This window comes from Populus euphratica, unplaced genomic scaffold (genome assembly GCF_000495115.2).
Source record: "Populus euphratica unplaced genomic scaffold, PopEup_1.0 scaffold778.1, whole genome shotgun sequence".
NCBI lineage: Eukaryota > Viridiplantae > Streptophyta > Magnoliopsida > Malpighiales > Salicaceae > Populus > Populus euphratica.
The window spans coordinates 50,624-73,657 of NW_011500647.1; the positions used below are offsets into that span (position 1 = coordinate 50,624).

The following is a 23,034-nucleotide window of genomic DNA, read 5'->3' on the forward strand; positions in this document are numbered from 1 at the left end:
TTCAAAAGGATCTTATTTCATAATGTTAAAAGTGTTTTAAAAAATTAGGAAATGTAGCCTAGGTGCGTATAAGCCTAAAAGCCAAGGTCTCTATGCTTTTTTTTTAAAAAAAAAAAAAGAAGCTAAACACATCGAAAAGCCAAGGTCTCTATGCTTTTTTTTTTTTTAAAAAAAAGCTAAACACATTGTTCACTTGATTTTTTTATTCTAAATAATCATATGTCATGTATTGTACTTAGACAAACAATATTCATGTACAACAAACATATCCATATCTGATACTAGAAAAAACAGTACTTAGACAAACAATATTCATGTACAAAAAATAGAATCAGGATAATTTGATACATTTAAATTTTAACTTATCTTTCACTTAAAAATATCAAAAAGTAATAATTATATCAATATATATAAGAATCATTAAGTAACCTTGCATGGTCTATTATATATGCCAATTTAGATTTATTGGAAGGTGAAGAGCTAAGAAGATCAAAGAGGTATATGATAGATTAATTCAAGATATTTAGACTTTGTTTTTTATGAGACTTGCAAATCCAACTTGTTTTCTTATTAGGTTTATTTTTTTATTGTATAATTTTATATTAATGAGCATAACTTGTAATCTAATTATTAAATCATGCTAAAAACTTACTAGAAGATTCTAAAGATATTTTTTACTATAAAGTTAAACTTTTGTAGCAATATAAATTTAGTAAGGCCTTGCAATAAAACTCAAAAGTTATTGTTCAAGATTTCCAATATTTTTCTAGTTGATTTAAAATTTTTATTTTATTTTATTTAGAACTCTTTTGTTATTTTTTCAGTTTTATTTAAGATGTTTTACCTAATATAAATAAAATTATTTAATTTGTATTTAAAAAATTGATTGATTATTCAAAATAAAACTTGTGTGAAAAAGCTTGTTTAGTTCTCTTTAGAACTATTTAGAATTTATCAAAAAATATGTTTTTTATGTTGTTTATCTTCATACTTTTAGTTTTTCATTCATTATAATTAAGATTTTATCCAATAACTATAGTTATGATTTTATCCAATAACTACAGTTATTTAATTCAAGTAATCACTAAATCATGTTGTTTTCAACTTTATTATGGATTCTAATTAATTATAGATTCTAATATTCTTAGTGTCTTGGCTCCCATTAGAAACCTCAGTAACTCCAAAATCTCAAGTTATTTTTAATTTCTAAGTTCTCATTTAGTTAAATCTTAGTCGTATACTAATGCAATCATCATTATTTTTGTTGAGAATTTATTAACAAGGAATAAAGTAATACGGGAAGACTGAAGGTTCACCCTAAAAACAAGATTTCAAATCAAAGATGCTCATTCACTCTCCAAAAATTTCAAGATTTTTACAACTACAGAGTCTCTCAAATATATGGGGATATATTTAGGTTAAAAAGAAATCAGCAGTGTTCAGCCGCAGCAGGGGGTTGCATTAACCTGGAAAAATCCCCCCACCCCCCCCAGTTATTTCACATACTCCATTTTCTCGTGTACACGCCGTTATACGCCATTGGCAATTCTTGCTCAAATAGCACTAATTATTCAAAACACCCTTGAGACGGTCCAGCCCTTCAGCAGATATACTCCTCCTCCTATGGTTCCTAGGAATTTCAATCTTAGGAGGTGGATCAGGAGAGAAACAGATCACTAAAACTGTCAGGTTGTCGCATGTGTTGCGCTGGAGTGCTTCTGTGACAAGAGCTTTTGAGCACCTCTCAGGATCATTATGCATCATTAGCTCCTTCCTAACAATTGTGACTGCACATTGGCTACTCATTACATCCCATAGACCATCACAGCCTAGTATCAGAAACTCATCTTCTTCCGTCAGATTAATCTCCTTCAACTCTGGCTCAGAACTTAAGGGGCTTTTCGAACCTTTAGAGCCTTTAATGTGCCAATCTCCAAGAGCACGAGCAACCGATAATTGGCCATTAAGGTAGCCATCATATATCACCCCTCCTAATCTCTCAATTCTTTGTCTTTCTGAGCTGCAGTTGGGCTTGTGGTCCTTCGAGAGCTCAACCGCTCTTCCTCGTTTGCCCAACACAGCTCTTGAATCACCAGCATTAGCGATAAGCATGGTCCTACAAGAATGCAGTATCGAACGGAAAAATTACTAACACGGGTTTATCAGCACCTACAAATTCCAAAGCAGTTTAGTTTTTCTCTCACCTTCCCAAAATAAGGGCCATCAAGACAGTGGTACCAGATGAACTATCAATAGATTTAGTATCAGCAAGTGCATGATCAGTCTTCACGAAGGCACTCTTAATTGCCCTCTTTGTGCCTGAGGGAAACTGGGAGTCTTCGACAATGAAATTAAGAATGTTCTCTCTGGTAAAGGAGGCTGCATCAGTGCCACCATGTCCGTCAAACACCTGCGGAAATAAACAACATAAGTGCACCAACTTAGTGAGCTCTACAATATTTAAGGCCAGTTGTCAAGTAAGCTACACTGATGCCTCTTATCACCTGTTTAAAAAACAACCATATTTTGGTTGGATCACTATGTATGCAGAAAAAACAGGTTACGGACACAAGAAAATGATTATGTCATAGTTAGGAAAATTCTTTAGATCAAGGAGAAATGACTCAAGTATTCTAACCTAATAGCAACTTACACACCCCATAAAATGCACCGGGAGAGGGTAATTCTGCTGATGTAACAAGATGTTTATGTAGATTATCTACACATATATGCTCATCCTCCATGTACTGCTTTGGTCCTTTCTCCGACCAGCTTCCAGAGCGAAAAATAGGGAGAAATACAGAATTTTCAGATGATGGTGAGACCAATCCCAAAATTGCAATTTCTGATTCCTACATGGACAATAGAGAGGCACAATCAGATGAAATCTGCATTAAATACATGGATCATACACCCATGTATAAAATGATCCATCAAACTTTCCTCAATAAAACATATATTCCTCCTAAGAACCTGAAATTGAGCATGCATCCATTTGTGCAAGCACTAACAAGACAAACACATACATGCAACATATTTGTATGAGGCTAAAGATTACACGGGCTTCTCAAAATTAATTGCAAGACATTACATTGTTGCTTAATAAGTTTTTGGGTTCTAAAAATGCACAATAGTCTAACTCTTTGCACATTTGTTGCCATAATCAATTCAGCACGCAGTTTTCAAATAGAACTTTTTGGATGTTTCGCAGCTTATTCTGAATAAAGTGCTATTACTTGACTACAGTAGGACCTCGAAAAGACCTGTATGGATTAATTTCCTAATATCAAGAAAACGTTTCCTAACATCCTAATTTGAGGAAGTGTTTTCTGACTTTTGTTTCAACCTTTCGCAATTTTGCAAAAATAATTAAGCATTTAACTATCAAACAAAGTTCAATTGTGCAGGCTAAAATAATACGACAGTTTCTTTTCAACTAAATCAAACAATCTCTTGCAATCACTTGATTGAATGCATGGATCTCAATCCATAAAGAACAAGGTTTAAAATACCATGGATAGGAAACAATATTATCTTGTATTAGAATCTCCTTCAACTATAACAGAATGATAGAAGAAGGTTGGATAAGAAGAGAAATTAACTCACAAAATCTGTAAAAAATGCAGAGCTGCTACAATGCCTGACCATTTTGACGTTTCTTGGAGGTTTACCAGTAGTCAATTGGTTCAAATTGTCCAAATTCTCATCCTTTCCATCTTCCATGGCAGACACACTGCCCTTACAAGTACCACTACACCCTCCATCCAATCTTTCTATCTGAAGTGAAGCATTAGTTTCGAGAGCCATTCTCCAAGTCTACTCCATTCTCAATTTTCAATACCACAAAAAAAAAGGAAGAAGAAGAAGAAAGAAATGAAAGAAGCAAAAAATATAGAACAATTGTACTTAGCTGGACAGACCCTTAGGCCATGGACAAGCCATATTTAGATATATCCTAAGAAAATCCCCCAGACAGCAAAAACTAGCTGTCCGCCAGCTGATTCAAAGCAAAGCACTGGATCCAAGAATCAAATGCTAACTAAGGTAAACCATTTCTTTCGCTACCAGTAAAAAATTACCCCTCTCAAATTCTTGAATTCTTGAAGGAACTAAACACATCTCCTGAAACTTTTACAACAAAGATCAAGACCAACAGAAAACCCAGATAAGAAACTAGTCCATAAAGAACGAGAATTCAAACACTAGAGAAAATTGCACAACCCATAAGACATGGCAGGAGAAAAACAAGAGATGACGCACATGAAAGTAGGGAAAGGAAGGCCATTAAGAGGAAAGAGAGAGAGTTTACATTTTTGTGGTGAAGTAACTGAGGGATTCCAGCCTTTTACGGTAGCCATTATAGGGAGTTGAAACTTGAAAAGAAGATGGGCTACTGACACGTGTTATTAACGGAATGGACATAGGATGTTGTTTTGGTTTCTTGGTTCTCCATGTCTTCGAATTAACCATGAGATTGACATTAAATAATGTCGTTTTTTTTGGCCGCCTCTACGAAATTATTTGTTGAACTAAAAATCTTGATGCCAGATAGCTTCGTTATTAGAGGATTTGGCAGGTGCTGGCTAGGTGAAAAATGCTTCGTCATGGGCAAAGTTGATTTTTTATTTTTTATAATATAAAAAAACGATGTCAAGGTATTCCTAGCCGGTTTTAAAGAATTAAAAAACAAAAAATTTAAAGTCCAGTCATATTTTTTAAAAGTTTAATATTTTTATTTTTTATAAAAATATTATATATGTAAATTTTTTCAATATATTTATATATTTTTAAAAATCTAAGTTTAAATAAAAAATATTATACTTAAAAATAAAAATTAAAAGATAGATGTAGATCAAGATATTTAATTTTGATTAGGTCTATAATTTTTATTTTTAATTTTTGCAACTGGGTGGATGGTTTTTTTTTTTAAGAAAAAATTAGATAATGCATCATTTGATTTATCTAAATTCCGACAAATATGGTGATTGAAAAATTAGAGCTTAACTTTTTTCTACTCAAAAACCCATTTTCGCCAAAAACCCTGTTTTTTAATATATTTTAATCCAAAACACCTATAAAAAATCGTGAGAACCATGATAAATTTATTTATAGCCTTAAAAAAACCCTCTAAAAACCAAAATTAACTCGAATTCAAAAATCAAACCGAGCTCATATGTGTTTTTTCATGAACTTTAAAGGTAAATAATAATAATATAAACTCCTCTCATTAAATGGAATCATTTGACATAAATATTGTCTGTTTTAGTGGGCTAAATCAATGTTAACAATACTTTTCTCTCTCTCTCCTGCTGAAATCCAGTGATCTCTCTCATCTCTTAACTAGGGACTAAAAATTAGGACTAAATCACTAAAAAAAATTTGAGGACTAAATTAAAAAAATATAAAATTTTGCATAATTTATCCATATTAATGTGTCAGAAGATGAATAATGGAGTCTTGAATGGTGAAAAAACCTCGACTTTTTAGAGTAATACTTAATGGATCCAATAACATGATTTTATTTAAATATATGTTAGAAAAAGCAACAACAATGAATGAACCGAATTTTAAAAGCAAAGATGATAATAATGACTAGAAGAAAAGGAATGTTTGTCAAAAAACCTTAATATTAAAAAATAAAATTAAAAAATATTTAAAAAATAATAATAAAATAAAATGTTTTAATTAGGTTGTGAGGTTGGGCCAACCTCATAGAAAGTATATTGAAAAATATAAAAATGATCAATTATTCCATAATAATTCAAAAGTAGAAGAATGAAATTGTAAAAAAAAAAATAAGTCAACAAAAAGAAATCCAAAAAAATATAACACTTGCAAATTTCAAGTAAGATTATCAAACCTAATGAATCAAATCATACGAATGGAATAACCTAATAAAAAGGCAATTGAGAAAAATAATGAATCTTAATTAAAAAAAATAATTGTAAAGGATGAAACAAAAAAATATAAAAAAAGGATGATGAAGAAAATACCTAGATCAACCAATCATACATCGATCATGAGGTCAAGATAACCTAATTGAAAAGATACCAAAAAGAATCACAGAGCCTATTTTTCAAAATAAACAACATTGAAAAATAAAATAATAAGATAATTTCAAAGAAAAAAAATAATATCAATCTATATTGACTTTTCAAACTTATGACCTGAGTTGCTAAACTAAAAGCATCTTATATGAAAAAACCATAACCATAAAGTTCAATTCTTGATAAATCAAATATCGAATAATCAAATAAAAAATAAATTATACAAAATGATCCATAATATAAAATAATAATTAAAAAAATAAAAATAAAATTTAAAAAAATAAATAAATGAGAGCACAAGTTAGAATTTTGAATTCAAGAGAAAAATTAAAAAGAAAAATCAAATTCATAAAAGGATCCAACAAAATCAAAAGAATGAGAAATTTATTTAAAAAAAAATAACAAATCACAATTATGGATTCAATGACGAAATTAAAAACAAATCAAAATTTAGCAAAAAAACCATGAACAAAAATTAAAAATGAAAATAATAAAAATCAAAGTTAAAATATCAATAAATAATATAAAATTTTGAATGGAATGCATGATTTTCGAGGGGTAAAGAGAAATAAGAAAAAGAAGAAAAAAGATGTTACCGGCAACACAACATTGCATAAACAATGACACATGTCACTCCATGTATAAAGAGATGACGTAACGTTTTTAGCACCATAACAAAGCTATTGTTTGGATATTAAAAGAAGTTGCATGCAAAGCTAGAAGACTGTGAGCTCCTCTCACCCACTAGTGTGTGTTTTGCATACATCTATTAATTTTAATTTTTAAATCATATATTATTTTTATTAAAATGTCAAATTAGTTTTAAGTCTGCTTGATTATAACTAAAAAAAATAAAATGAAAATATGAAAATATCTCACAATGCCAATTAAATAATTTTTTATTTTTAAGGAAAATTTAGTTATTTTTATGCTTTAAAAATGTAAAAATACATAATTATCCTTAATAAATTTAATAATAATTAATAGACCTTTTTATAAGATTGTATTACCTTTAACAGCTAATTTATTAATTTTTTTGAGAAGAGTAAAATAATCATTATACTATTTCAATAAATAATAAATTCTTTAATAATGAATGATATTTTTTCCAAACCAATTAGTTTTTATTAAGGTGTAGATAACTAGATATGATAGTTATGAGTTATACTTGTGTAAATTGGACCCTCACTGTGGTCGGATTTACCCCCTTTTTTTTTTAATGATTTCTTAACTATTGAACGATTGATGAAACATTTCTCTATTTACTCCCATTTTCTCTTCCTCGATTAATGTACATCATTTATCATCTTTGAATTAATAAGAATATCACTGAAAATATTTCTATTTCCATTTAATTTTTTTCTTGCTGATTTGTTTTAGCAAGCATATATATATATATAATTGTGAGTTATTGATATACGCTCTGGTTCAAAATTAATGATTTTTTGTTAAATAGTCATTCATCTTGACGAAAGAAGAATAAACAACAACAACAAATATGTTGTAAATTGAGGTGAAGCTTTCCTACACTGCGCATGTAAACACCACATTCAGAGCTCAAAAGGGAGTTTGTATCAAGGTGGAGCACTTTGACTAGTGGGACAGCAGCTATCAACCTGTTGCCATGTATATGCTGTTCCACATAAATTAGTTCCGCGTGGAGATGGAGTTAGCACGTAACCCAAGTTGAACTGAGCTTGTACGTTTGATCACAGTGGGTGTGCGTGTCCTAAAACAAAAACTTTGCAGATTTTCAAAAGTGCAATGGTTCTTTATTGTTTATTCAGTTTCATCTTTCATATAGGTCTTATGATACAACAAGAGGTGATGTTGCCATCATCGCTAATAGAACAAGGATGGCTGACTTTACACAGCCACATGTCGAGTCTGGGCTACTTGTAGTAGCTCCTGTTAAAAAAAGGAATTCAAGTGCTTGCTCTCTTCATATATTTTTTGAAGATGGTGCGGCAGTTCAGGCAGTACAGCTCATTGGAGTTAGCTTCTTCTGGTCGAAGCTCAACATCTACACGTCTTCAAACATTTCTTTCATTTGCTGATGGAAAGGAACAGGAAGTGAAAAGCAGGCAACTGGAAATGGCCTCTAATCGAAATGAATCCATGGACAGTTACAGTTCCAAGAGACGAGACATTGAATAGCTTCCAGATGAAAGTCCTCATGCTAGTAACGAAGCCTAATGATCCATCATCAACGTATTGTTACACGGTGAAGTTTCCTTTCGGGGCTAGTTCATCTCTTTTCAGTTGATTCTTGATGACGGCCTGCAATTGCAACCGCCTAAAGGCATTTGCAGGCAACATAAAAGAGAATTATTGGCAGCAACTTTTAGTTCTTACTTTGACATGTTGCCCGCGCTAAGCCGTGAGCATCCATTCTGTTTTATATACATATATATACTCGTCTGAATCAAGTGACGCTAGAAGTGGAGAATGGGAAAAGCATTGTGCATAGATGAAGTTGAAAGGAAACAAAATCATTGTAAAAAAAAAAGCGCAATAGCATAGTTCCGAGTTTGTTTAAACACCAATCAAGAAGAAGAACCTGCCAGCAGTGCTTTATAACAGAGAGGTGCTAAGAATGGAGCTGGATAGAGGAGGTTAGCAAGGGACAACAAAAAGGAGCCTTCTGAGTGTGTGTATACAATGAATTTATTTATTCGTTTATAGGGGTATGAAGCTGCCAGACACCTCTTAAAACCTAGTGGGATCTTCCAGACAGCCAGTCACCCTGCGTTTCAATAACGGCATGTTTAAATTAAGGGAAAGAACATGCGGGACTGAGAAAAGGATTTGGAATAAGAAAAAAAGATGTCATTTACTTGAGAACAATATTACGCATAATCTAAGAGGATGCATAACCAAGAAAAAGCAATGCTTCCCTGTATAAAAATTTGGCGAAGTAGAGAATATATATGAGAATTTATCAAGCACAGTACCTCTGCATGGTCGGGTGATGAAGAACTCAGCCTGTTCGCTGGCAAGGATGACTCATCAAGGATTGGAGCTGCTGGTGGGTGCTCTTCTGCTCGGTCTACCTCTTCCTGATAGCTGCTTTGCTCTGTAACAGCGTTGATGCATAGAAAAAGATGTCAGTTAGTAGGATTAGAGTGCAGCAGGGAAAAGATTGCAACGAGCAAACCAAGTGGCTAGCGCGATGTACTTCACCACCGAAGGTTCAATGAGTTAAAAATCGATGCATCAGTGTGTTTCTTTCATTACTTATCTCATTGTATTTCTGCCTTGTATATTATTGTTGCCAAAAATTAAGGTGGTGATTTTGTTAAAGATTGTAAATTTCAATTTAGCTCTAATTCATCAGGCTATTTTAATCTTTCAATTGGTATTAGAGTTTGGATTTCTTATTTGAGGTTTAATCACCAATGAAAAAAAAAAATCATGCCACATGAGGATCAATGTTTAACTAGGGCTCCCTTCTTCCCCCTACCAAATGCTTCCTTTTCAGGGGAAATATGTGTTTAAAGGTCATATGGATATGACTTATCCACCCAATGAGCATATTCTAACTTGGAGACTATTTGAGCGTTCTCTTTAAATTAATCCATACCATGGGTTATTTTGCGCCATGCTAGCCCAAACAATGAACTTGATGGACTTATAATTTGGGTTAATTATGACTAACTTGGAGACTCGAAGGAAAATCGATCATCTAGATCTTATGCTTCAAAATATTCTGACCTTTTCAAAATATATAGATTCACCTCTCTTATCTATGGTTATTTACTTACAATGATTTTCATTGTAAATCAGTTTGATGTTCAATGACCCTCTTTTGAAACCCTCCTCTTGTATATCAAACATATTTTCTTTCTCAAACATCTGTTTAAATGGAATAGTGGTGCTAATGGTTTGTCTACAAAGAAACCACACACCTTTCTCTTTGGTCAGCTATAACGTCCTTCCTTTAACTAATGGATTGATGATCTCACACATGTGGTCAGAGGGCAGTAAGAAAAAAATTGGAAATTAGAGGCACAGGTGTTTCGTTTCCACCTCAGAGCGGTTGTTTAGGATTTTCTACTAGGAGTAGGTTTGAAAATGGAAGAAGAAGACAGTGACGATGAAGAGGTAGATCCAACCGAGCCAGCTTGGAGTGATCTTGCTGATCCTATGGCATAAGCTTATTTTCATCTCCTGGTGCACCCATTTGATGCATGCTCTAGCTTACTTTTATTCCACCTTGATCTTGTGCTTTTAATCCTTGATGATGCAATATTTATGTGTCGATTGTTGCTCTTGGTTTCTGTGAACTTATTTTGTGAATCTACTTACTTATGATTATGGTCTAAATGTGTTTACCTCCTTTTCTTTTTTTATGCCAGAAGGGGAGAAGATTGTGCAAAAGGGAGATAGTTGTGATGCATCATGCATGTCTTTGAAAATATGGATTAATATATACAGGATCCATAATAGAAGAACATGCATGTTATAACACGGCTTGCTTCTTCTTAAATCACGTTCTGCATTACGAAGAATCGATTAGGCAGTCATTAATATTTGGAAATGTAATAATGGTTGTTTTTCGAAGGATTTTTCAAATTAGTCGTTGCTCTAAAACAGATTGACTGATTTAGCTACTAGAAATCTACTCATTCTGGACTAGAAAAAGGAGAAATCACAGAGTAATTAAAAAAATTAAAAAGAGAGAGAGAGAGAGAGAGCAAAGGATGAGAAACTAAAATTAAAATCACTATTTAGATCCATAGTGAAAGATCACATAATCCACATTGTAACCCTGATCTCTTTTACTTTTTTATTATTAGTAAAAGATAAATCCAGTTTCGATTTGTTTAAATGTGTTCCCTGACCTGTGATGCTAAAATTATATCAGAACATGTTAATTAACAAAATAAGTAACAAATTCATGAGTAATCTTTTATTATATGGGGTCTCGTACACTAAGATTACAACTTCATTTACAATTATTATACACACCAATAGTATTCATCAGTCTTCAGGGATTGAAAAGGAACCAGAGCTCTAAACATTGCTTTTAATGTACTTCTGAAAGCATTCCTCTTCCCTACAATATTTGCACACAACTTTGTATACTTCAATCAGGAGCTTCGGGAAGCGACTCGCAAAATAGTTATCATAACCTTCTGGGACTGGTCCTAAAAGTTCCTGAAGCATCAACGCAAATCAAAACTGAAATCAGCTATTTGCGTAAACAGATTCAAAGAACTGGCTTGTAAAGAGAAGTCATGCAAGGCACTATCAAAGGAAACGTATCTGACGCAGATGCAGATTGAGACATTAATATAACAATATACAGACATATGTTTGATGTTTGCATACTAATATAGACTGTTCTAAAATGAAAGATAACACGTCGAATTTGTCTCAGAGGGGGCAGATCATATTGGATTTCTGACGCTCAAAACAGTGAGAAAGTTGCACTCAGCAGAGTATTAAAAATGGTTCAACTCCAAGAGAAGCAGGACATCAAGTCAGCCATTCAATTTTTCTTCCCCTAGCTCCCTCCCCCTCCCCCAACTACGAGAAGATAAACTTGAACATAATATTAAATGACAATAAACTGATGACAGCATTTGTAATGTAATAAATAGTTTGTCTGAGAAATAAACCTGAATTTCATTGGGAAGTTCTCTATAATGATTCAACTTGTTTCGAATGACTCGCAACAAGTCCCGAATGCCATCAAACTTATAACGCCTATGACGACCAATGTCAGTGATGAATACAGGTTCCATCTTTTCATTCCATTTTCCACCACCCAGTGCTGTTGGTGCAATACCCTCCAATGCTTTCAGAATATCTGAGTCAGATACCCTATCTTCCAATTCTACTCTGTCACTTGTGTCGCGAAGAAATGACAATCTCAGCTCTGAATTCCAAAACATAGGATGGTGTAGCACTTCCAATGCCTTGGGCCTAACAGCATATCAAAGGTATGTCATGAACTTGCATTTACTTCTTCGGGAAAAAAAATCCAAACAAGAGTTAAAGATCCTAATTTTCATGCTAGAATATGACTAAAAATGAAATTATCTGTATGCTAGGAGAAAAATCCGGGGATATTTTGAAATAAAGCATACCTCAATTCAGGGTCAGGATTTAATAAGCGGGAAATAAGATCCTCAGCTTCTGGAATATACTCCACCAAGAACAGGTCCTTTCGATTTTTAACAATATTGGCATCACGTTCAAGATGATCACCAAATGGATGTCTGCCACCAGTGATGCAGTAAAAGAGGACACAACCCAAACTAAATAAATCAACTGCACGTGTTTCGCGTCCATGATGAAGCTGTTCAGGTGCTTGCCAACCAGAACTGCCACAACCTGCAATGACATCATCCAATATCTAGGTAAAACAGCCATTCAATCAGTTATATATATGTTAGGATGTGTTCCCTTGGATAATCTACTTGGAAGAAAAATCACAGCTCAGATGAGAAATAATATTCATAAAGCCAGAATAACAAGCTATTAACACTGACCGTGTAATGGAGACCATTGAGCTTGAATGGATATGGTTTCAGATGAGAAATACTTACCAGTAGCATGATAAGCTAATGAGGACATATCTCCAAGGAGGCGCTTGCTGATACCCATGTCAGAGAGCTTAGCACATAAAGATCTTTCCTTAATTATCAACACATTCTGAGGCTTCAAGTCTCGATGAATTATTCCCAGTTCGTGCAAATGCACAAGCCCAGAAACCATATCCCTGTATTGGATTGAAAATGAAAAGAATCCAAACATAAACATTTAAAGGAGGGCAGTAATTTTTTCTGCATCAAGCCCTGAAGCATTGAAAAGAGTTTTTCACTTACCTCATCAAAGTTAGTAATAGAGGTGAAGGGTGGCCTGTTGCTGTCCATAAACTGAGATCCTGCAGAACTCCTTTCACTGAGTCCAACTGAAGTTTATACTCTATTGCAGCTCTTGAAGTTCGGTCCTTTCCATAGACAGGATTTAAAGAGGAATCAGAGTATATTTGAATCAAGTCATCTAAGCTGCATGTACAACGCTCCAGAGATAGGTACACAAAATCCTTATCATACTCCACCCCATACCATCGAACAATATTTGGATGTCTGTCTGATGCAATGAGATTCTGAATTTCTTTCCAAGCGACATCATGATGAGTTTGGACAAGGCGTTTCACAGCAACTAGTCGACCTTCATACACACCCTCAAGAACAACAGTACCATTGCTTCCCTTAGCAATTTCTGTATTTGATACAAATAGCTTACCAATTCTGCGTCCATTGGCACCTCCATCAACAAGTTGATTAATGTCTGACAATGTTTTGTTGACACCTTCTCCCAGTGCAATTCCATTGCCGTTTTCAACACTTACATTGTTCTTTCCTGATTTTTTAGCTTTCTTCTTTTTGGAAGATGAAGTTTTTAATCCAGTACCAATCAACTGTCCCTTCAATGTAAAACTTTCTTTACTCAGGTATAAAACAAAGCACAATAACAGGATACCAACAAACAAGATGAAGGACGATGTTGTTGACCACATGAGGAGCATTCGAAACCTATAATGGACTTCACCTGCTGCAGAATGAGAAGGCAAAGCAAGCATTTCTTTACCATGTTCACTGGGAGCTGCAAGCAACATTCTTGCATGATGATCATCTAATGATTTCTCAACCCCAGGCTGTGTGGTACGCATTAGATTTGGAGCAGACAATGGGAGCATATCTTCACCATGAATATCCCCAGAGGAATACTGTGACTTGTCCTGTCGTTGGACAACAATCCTTCTAGATTGACACGATAACGGTGTATCAGAATCAAGCTCAAAGCTCAAGTTAAAAACTTCTGATGGATTCCCGACATCTTTACAAAGAAAAGTGGCCCCGATTGTGGCCACTTTGGTACTCCATGAAACTTTGTCTGAATTTGGACCAAACGTTTGCAGTGCATAATCTGTCCTTAAGATGTATATTACCTGAGCGGTATTTGATGAACCAGACTTTAGCAGATCCTTATTATTGTTAAGGTCATCATGTAAACCACTCCCTTCTTCAAAACTCTGCAACGAAGATGGAGAATCAAGGCACTTAAAAGTGCGGATAAGTCTTCCAGTTTTAGCCTCGACTACAAACACAGTAGTTTTCTTAGACCCAAGCATAACAGCTCCATCCTCTGACATGTGTGGTGTAATTTTAATAAAGTCTTCAATATTCATTGGAAGTTTCTGTCAGATCAACAGTGTACATCAATGATTAAAATGTGCAAGCAATCATAACAAGAGGATGAATGCTTTGAATGTTTATAATCAACAAAAGAAACCTAATGCATGATCTTTTGAAAATAGACATCATTATTCTATACAAAAATGAACTCCTTAGCCATAGTGCCATACCATTCCACCTGAGTATTTGTAATATGCATACAACTGCCAGTCATCCCCATAATCTAAAAAGAACCCTGTAAGCCCTCCCGGGCCTTTTTCTTTATCAATGTCATGTTTGGCTGGTGCTTGATATGAAGAATATGTTGGCCCTCCAGACGAAAATGACCAAAGAATCTTCCCAGATATTTTATCTTTAAAATAAATCGTTCCATTTAATAGAACAACTAATTCTGTAGAATCTCCATATTGTCTGCATACAAAAAGGGAACAAAAAGGCAGAGCAGGAGTGGCAGAATTAGATAACCACAAACCACAGGTCAGCAAATAGACATCAAGAAACAGCCAAAAGCAAGGTAAATTTCATAAAAAAGCCAAAATCAAGGTAAATTTCATGGAACAGCAGGCACTGTAAACGAGGTATCACGGATTGGGACCTCACAAATATAAAAGACTGAAAAAGCTCCTGAAAACATGATAGTGTTTCAAAAGAGTAGCTGTCAGGATCTGGGGGAATACATCATGTCGTGGGTCCCACCATTCCAAGACATAAAAACCATCTCACAAACTGCATCAGCTATACGTGACCTCAAAACCAGCTCGGCCACTTGTTTCATTGGATCAATAGCGGCGGCTGGCCAAAATGGATTTGTTTCCCAGACTTCACCCACGCTATATCCCCCAGATATAAACCTTCTGGCTCAAATAACCCATCCTCTTTTCTCTCACACCTGTCAAAACTCTAACCCATTCAAATCCATGGCTCTCCTCATCTTCCACAAAACTAAATGCAATTCTAACACAATAAGCATACTATGAGAGCAACTCAAATAACTCTTCTTCAGATCTAAACCGTTAAATCCCATCTCTTCTTCTTCGCACAACACCAAATATTTACAGCTATCCACATGCCGATGTTCCATCACATTGCTACCATTATCCATTTTAACCATTTCAAACCAAATTTTAATCTTTCTATGTGTACCATTCCACCTCCCCCACCCAATCACCGAGGACATAATCATACAAACAAGTCTAAATTGATGATGAAAGTAGCATGCGCTTCTATTGTCAACGATGAAAACTAGTGTACTTAGCACTAATCCAAAATGGAGGTGAGATCATGATTCAATGAGCCCTCTGCGTAGATTCACGTATATGTGAGAGACTCCACTTAGCATTATTCTTAATTCAACCATGTTACGCCAAAAATCCTACTCTATCATTCATTTCATTAAACGAAAGCCCATTGTGCAAATTTATCCAAAAAAGAATAAACACAATCAATGACAAGGGTTAAACAAAAAACATTATAAAAACCGGCCCCTCGCCCCCACCCTTCCCCCAGGAAAAAAAAAAAGACTTCAAACTATCAAGAAACTAAATCGAACAGGAAAAAAGAAAAAAAAGAAAGAGAGAGTACTTAGAGCATTCAAAGTAACTCACGAGAATGATTTGAGAGATCTTCCACCAGCTCGAGTTGACTCGGTGAAATCAAGACCAGAAGTCAAAACAATCCCTGCTCTCTGAGAATCCAAAACATCTCCAATTGAACTTGAAAACATATAAATTAAAATCAATAATAAACAGAAAAAAGGAACAGAAAACATCTTCATCTTCTTTTTAATTAGACTTTTGAGAGAGAGAGAGGGCTTTGTGGTGGGTTTTGAAGAATGATAATAATAAGATTACGCTTAAGGGAATTGGAAGGAAGGATGGAATCAAAGGGAAGATAGAGGTGGAAAGTTATGCCTCCGTTTCCGACCCTGCAATTTTAGGATCTCCGAAACCGAGTCCATGGTGTTCCTTACCAAGACAAGGCTCCGTTGTTTTTCTTTTGGACTTGCTCTTGTCTTGCTATACCGGCTTTGCTTACGTTTGTTTACTTCCTTCTTTTTCCTTTTTCCCTTTTTTTCCTGCTTTTTGTATTGTTTTATTTTCATTCTTGTATTATCTTCAATCCACCAATTTAGCCCCCGTGTAAACGTTTCCGTCAACAGAACCCTTTATTTTTTTATTGAAGTCAAATGAGCCCATCTCCCATATGTAACATCATCCATTTAGTCCGTCCATCAGATTATCAAAGGAAGCTTCCTTTTTGCTGTCGAAACGCGTGGGTTTGACATCTAATTTGTTTTTTTATTTAAAAAAATTATTTTTAAATTATTTTAATATATTAATATTAAAAATAATTTTTTAAAAATTAAAAAATTATTAACATATATTTTAATTAAAAAATTTTAAAAATAACCATCACCTTAACAAAAGTTAAGTGATCAATTTTGAAAATTATGACACAATTTCTACTTCATATATGAACCATATTAGAAAATAAAATGATAGAATAATTATTTGAAAGTTCCCGATTTGAATTAATTCATCCTATTTAGAAAAAAAAAATACTAGTGTAGGTGCCCGTGCATATCTGTGGTTCAATGAATATTTTTTAACATAAAAAAAATATTAAAAAGATTCAAACTTTTTTAAAAAATACAAGAAAAATTTGAGAAACAGGTCATTCATTTGACCAAGTTTAATAAATTTAATTAATATAATAATATAATTAAAAATAGATGAAATTAATAAAATAAATTATTATCAACTAACTATATTTATATTACTCCTAAGAGAAGAAAAAAGAAAAACTAGTTAACCTTATTTGTTTGCAGGAAAATAGTTTCTTTTTAGAAAGTAAACTATTTTCTGATGTTTGGTAGTGTAATGTAAAATAAGTTGGAAAACATTTTCCAGTATTTGGTTATATCATAGAAAATAAGCTAAAAAATAACTTATTAATATTTTATTTTTCTCAAGTTTATTAAAATAATTAGGACCAAATCTTACAAATTAAAAGGTTAAATGAGAATAAAATTAAAAAAAAATAATTCATAAATTATCTCAAATAAAATAAATAATAATAAAAATAATAAAAATCAAATCTAAAAAAAATAAAAGATGAAGAAATTAAAATAATAATAGTTAACATTTCATAAATCATTTCAAATAAAATAATTAATAATCAAAAAAATGAGGACCAAATCTGATAAATAAAAAATAAAAATAAAAATTATAAAAATGAGGACCAAAGTTAGTATAAAAATTAAATTTTAAGAGTTAAATTGAAAAATAAATATTTAAAACAAAATATATATAGTAATCAAAAGTTTGAGGATCAAATTTGATATAATCAGCAAATAATATGATATTTTTAAATTTTTCACAACTTCTAGAAAGTATTTTCCACCCAAATTTTCCAGGAAAACACTTTTCTAGAAACCAAGCCAAATTTTTCTTTGACTGTAAAGTATTTTATGTTGACCAACTGATTAGTACTTAAAAATATATTTTTATCAAGGTTTTATATCATTATTTTGCACTTGAAGTATCAATAACTCCTTAACTAAAGCATGTTTTATAATAACATATCTAATAATATAAGATACTTTTAATTTATAGTAAATGTTCATTTTAAATGAAGACCTATCATATAAATGAAAGGATTGATTGATGAGTTTAAAAACTAAAATTAAAAGGATAAAGAGATGACCAAACTTAGAAAAGAGATGCTGGTGCAGTCCAAACCGGAACATCGTTCAGTAATTGGGTCATATTTGGAACTGTAAATCTCGAATTTAGGTCTACTTTATATGGATGGAAAAGTAAGACATAGGTCTACAACTTTCATGAGAGTCCAAGATTTAAAAAGGTCATTTTCAAGTCTAAATTGTAGCAATAATGAAGAAGTCAGAATCTATCCTACAGCCTGAATATTGTTCAGTGTTTGGCCCATATCTAGAGTTACAGAAGTCCAAATAGCCTTTATTTTTTTTAGAAAGTTGAGACAATTTCCTATAACTTTCATATTTTTAAGTGGTTCTAATTTTGACGTTATAAATGATGTTTTGGGCAGACAAGAGAAGATAAGGATTGTCACGAAGTCAAGAGTTGGTCACCCACTCATCAATTAATCATCAAATCAATAGTTCCTAATTTTAGCCTATAAAATGAGGCATTTGCCATGTATTTAGGCATCTTAGTTTCCAGACCAAGATCATGCTTTTACTTTCTCTTTTTGTATTTTTTGTATTGGTTATATTTTGCTTTCATTAATATCAAGTTTATGTCTTTCATCTCTTTTTCTTTACTTAGTTAACTTTTATCTTATTTATGTTCTTATCTTGTTTATTTATGTTTCTCTCTTTCATTATGTTTAGCTAAATTTATTATGTTAAGGTGAAAAAGTTACAGTAATGGTGTAAGAATAAGTATAGTGTAAACTTAACATGGACTTTAATGTTTGATACTAACATGTTTTGCATTTGTTATCTTGTTCACTTTTTAATACTTTGCTTGTTAAATGATTAATTTAGATTTATGTTGTATAATACTTAGTACAACAAATGCTTGACACTTTCATAGCCCAACTGTATGGTATAACCTACACATGTGCTATGAAAGGAACTTGATTTGTTGTTAACATAAGTTATAATTATGAATGTCTGACAACATTTACAAGTATTAGCATTATTCAAATAAGATAACTAATATAATCATGTTAACAATTTATAATCTGATTGGAACCTCCTTTGTGTGTAGTTTCTATTTGAGTAATAAGAGTGTATACTATACTTGTTTGACATACCATTAATGAACTCTTTAACCTTGATATTTGTTGTTATCATTGCTTAAATTCTTACATTAATCTTTCATCTCAAAGTTCTCATCAACTTCTTCTTCTTCTTCTTCTATTACTACTACTACTACTACCACCACCACCACCACTGACACGACTAAAAGATTGATGTCTTCTCCCAAGTGTAGGAGTGTCGAAGTAATAAATAACCCGGCAAGACCGGGGTCGAACCACAGGGAGGTTAATTGTACAAATTATAAACAACAATTATAAACAATAATTATAAACAACAACAATAATAATAGAAGCAATAATAATACTAATAATAATAATAATAGTAGTAGTAGTAGTACTACTACTACTAATAATAATAATAATAATAATAATAATAATAATAAAGAAAGAGAAGAAGAAGAAGATGATGATGATGAGAACTTGGAGATCAAATATTAATGTAAGGATTAAGCAATAATAATAACAAATGTCAAGGTTAGAGGTTCCACTAATGGTATATCAAACAAGTATAGTATAAACTCTTATTATTGAATTGGAAACCACACACAAAGGAGGTTCCAATTAGATTATATATTGTTAACATGATTACATTAGTCATCTTATTCAATTAATTCTAATACTTGTAAATCTCGTCAAGCATTCATGATTATAACTTATGTTAACAACAAATCAAGTTCCTTTCATAGCTCAGGTGTCGGTTATACCATACATTATGGGCTATGAAAGTGCCAAGCATTTGTTGTACCAAATGTTATACAACATAAATCAAGATTAGTCATTTAACAAGCAAAGTATTAAAGAGTGAACAAGATAACAAATACAAAACATGTTAGTATCAAACATTAAAGTCCATATTAAGTTTACATTATACTTATTCTTACACCATTAGTGTAACCTTTTCACCTTGACATAACTAACTTAGCTAGACATAATGAAAGAAAGCAAAATAGATAAACAAAATAAGAACATAAAAGTTAACTAAGTAAAGGAAAGGAAATGAAAGGCATAAACTTAATATTAATGAAAGCAAAGCATAAACATTACAAAAAATACAAAGAGAGAAAGGAAGAGCATGATCTTGATCTAGAAACCAAGATGCCTAAATGCATGCCAAATGCCTCCTTTTATAGGCCAAAATTGGGAACTATTGATTTGATGACTAATTGATAAGTGGGTGGCCAACTTTTGACTTGGTGACAATCCTTATCTTCTCTTGTCTGCCCAAAACGTCATTGATAACGTCAAAATTGGAGCCAGTTGCAAACATGAAAGTTGTAGGCAATTATCTCAGCTTTCTTGTGTAAAACATTCAGCTCATTTGGACTTCTAGAACTCCAGATATGGCCAAAATACCGAACAGTGCTCGGGCTGGAAGACATATTCGGGCTTCTTTGTTGTTGCTACAATTTGGACTTGATAATGGCCTTTTTAGATCTTGGGCTCCATATGAAAGTTGTAGGCCTATGTCTTACCTTTCCATCCATATAAATTGGACCTAAATCTGAGATCTGTAGCTCCAGATATAACCCAATTACCGAACAGTGTTCCGGTTTGGATTGCACCGACATCTCTTCTCTAAGTTTGACCATCTCTTTATCCATGCAATTTAAGTTCTTCAAGTCATCAATCAATCCTTTCATTTATGTGATAGACCTGCATTAAAAATAGACATTTACCACAAATTATAGGTATCTTATATTATTAGATACATTATTATAAAACATATTTTAGTTAAGGAGTTATTGATACTTCAAGTGCAAAATGATGATATAAAACCATGATAAAAATGCACTTTTAAGTACTAATCATTTAGTTAAGGAGTTATTGATACTTCAAGTGCAAAATGATGATATAAAACCATGATAAAAATGCACTTTTAAGTACTAATCATTTAGTTAAGGAGTTATTGATACTTTAAGTGCAAAATAATGATATAAAACCTAGATAAAATACACTTTTAAGTACTGATCACACCCCTCAACCACTTATTACTAGTCCCTAGTAATCAAAGCGTTAAAATAGAAAAACAATTTGTAAATTCCATAAAGTAAGGTATTCATCATTCAACTTCCATTAATCTATCCATATAAACAAACTCTCATTAAATTTATATATCTGCTCAATACCTCTTAAACAAGATATTAATAAACCTTCTTTTTGTGCTCAATATATCAATATGTAGTTATGGGGCTTTACTTGGAATAAAACAAAATTCTTGTTCTAATGTTTAAAGTTAACTTCCTTAGGTTGGGATTTTTTTTTTAAATATATATACATGTAACTTAAAACACAATGCATCTTTAACCTATGTAACGAGCTTTCGGCTAATGACTCCCAAACCAGTTGGTCTTAGGGCATTAGGTGTTGAGACACCCCTACGAGCTTAGTAACTCGGGTTGCTGATACTGATATATAGATAGTGCAATGTTTGATTTCCTTAAGCTTTTCTCCTCAACCCATGTAACAAGCATGGGCCAATAGCTCCTAAGTCCGTTGACTTTAGGGTATTAGGTGTTAAAACACCCCTTCAAGCTTAATTGCTTAGGCTGGGGAGGCTACAAAACCAAACTTATTTACATTTTTGTGATCATTATTTTTTTGCTCTTTTTTTTTTAGTTTTTTTTCAAATTATATATTATCCCTTTATCTTAGTTGTTACTGATGTAACCATATTATTCGATAGTATCACCCATATTTACCTAATGTTTTGTCCATGTTTTATGTGTAAAATGCCTTGATATTCTTTATTTTATGTTTTGAAGGTACTTTTGGATGAAAGATGCAAAAAGGAGTAAATTGGAGGTAATTAGCAGATTTGACGTTCAGTCGATGTTTTGTGCAGAGCATGAGTTCTAGAGATCGAAATGAAGTAATTACAGTGGCATTAAAAAGCTAACATCCATACCTTTCTGGAAATGTAATGTAAGAAAAACAAAAAGAGAAAGATTATAGAAATCACATCCTTCAAAGTCAAATCTCGCATTATGCCACTGTTGACCTTTGTCCATTTAAAATTCAATATCTGGATCTATAGAAGTCCAATTGATGCAAACTTTCAGCCAAAAACGATGTCATATGAGGGATATATGATTTTTCAAATATAACAACTGAATTCAGCCAGTAAATAGGTTTCGTGAAGAAACGAGTCCAAATTACGTTTCGAAGCTTCTAAACCGACATCCAAATTTTTATATCAGCAATTTAGCTCCTCTAAGTCAGAGCTTCAAGATTTCATGCAAGGCTATTTCTCTTTTTTAGGGAAAATAGTTATTGAAGTACTTAAATATAAACTGCCAACTTAAGGGAGGACTATTTTGTAAAATAGAGACTAGGGTTTCCTAGGATATAAAAAGAATGAGAGAAGAGAAGGGGGGGCAGCCACCCAAGAGGAGAAAACCGCCCCCTCCTCTAAGAAACTAAAAATTATGCATTCTTCATTCTTTAGGAGTAGTTGTTCAATAGTTATGCAAGGCTAAGCTCTTTTCTTAGTTGCAAGGACACAACAAACCTTCGGATTTCAAGAATCGTGAGATTTATTCTTCCTTTTATTTTTAGTTTATGTTATGAATGAGTATGATTGTTTTCCTATGCATATTTCCTATGATTGTTGTTGATAATTGCTAGAGCGGACTCTAAGTTATTATTATAAACAATCTATTGCTAAGTTTAATATCAAAACCGGAGTTGTGATATTTGAACTTGTAAAGCAACTAAGCTTGATAATTATGGCAGAACTACATTATTGAAATATTTGAACAAAGTGACACAAGCTACGGATAACTTGTATGTTAATCTTAATGAAATTATCTAGTTCTTAAAGCTGCCATTAAATTGAATCATTAGTGCGGATGCTTTGATTGTTTGTTGGTTAGGATTAGTTATACGGCGAATTCGTTAATTAATTAACATTAAAAAAAGATAAAATTTTAGAACATAAACTGTGATTTTAGTTTCAAGGATCGGTTTTA

The 23,034-nt window shown here is 32.6% G+C and overlaps 2 protein-coding genes across 4 annotated transcripts; both read right to left on the bottom strand.

Annotated features, from left to right (window-relative positions):
* Positions 1-1,325: 1,325 nt before the first annotated feature.
* On the bottom strand, positions 1,326-4,429 carry LOC105115836 (probable protein phosphatase 2C 47). 3 transcript variants are annotated; one of them, XM_011012880.1, is made up of 5 exons: positions 4,310-4,429; positions 3,607-4,128; positions 2,658-2,852; positions 2,205-2,410; positions 1,326-2,116 (listed from the first exon to the last, which is right to left on the bottom strand). In XM_011012880.1, exons 2-5 carry the CDS (start codon positions 3,805-3,807, stop codon positions 1,564-1,566), a joined length of 1,155 nt encoding a protein of 384 aa, XP_011011182.1. In that variant the 5' UTR covers positions 3,808-4,128; positions 4,310-4,429; the 3' UTR covers positions 1,326-1,563. The 3 variants fall into 3 exon arrangements, with proteins under 3 accessions (XP_011011182.1, XP_011011181.1, XP_011011180.1); XM_011012879.1 differs by having other exon boundaries at positions 4,261-4,429; XM_011012878.1 differs by having other exon boundaries at positions 3,607-4,429.
* A 6,481-nt stretch (positions 4,430-10,910) lies between these two features.
* LOC105115838 (serine/threonine-protein kinase/endoribonuclease IRE1a) lies at positions 10,911-16,428 on the bottom strand. Its single transcript, XM_011012881.1, has 7 exons — positions 15,865-16,428; positions 14,431-14,671; positions 12,884-14,262; positions 12,605-12,777; positions 12,143-12,389; positions 11,672-11,978; positions 10,911-11,207 (listed from the first exon to the last, which is right to left on the bottom strand). The coding sequence occupies exons 1-7, from the start codon at positions 16,032-16,034 to the stop codon at positions 11,064-11,066; spliced, it is 2,661 nt and encodes an 886-aa protein (XP_011011183.1). The 5' UTR covers positions 16,035-16,428; the 3' UTR covers positions 10,911-11,063.
* Between the last annotated feature and the right edge of the window lie 6,606 nt (positions 16,429-23,034).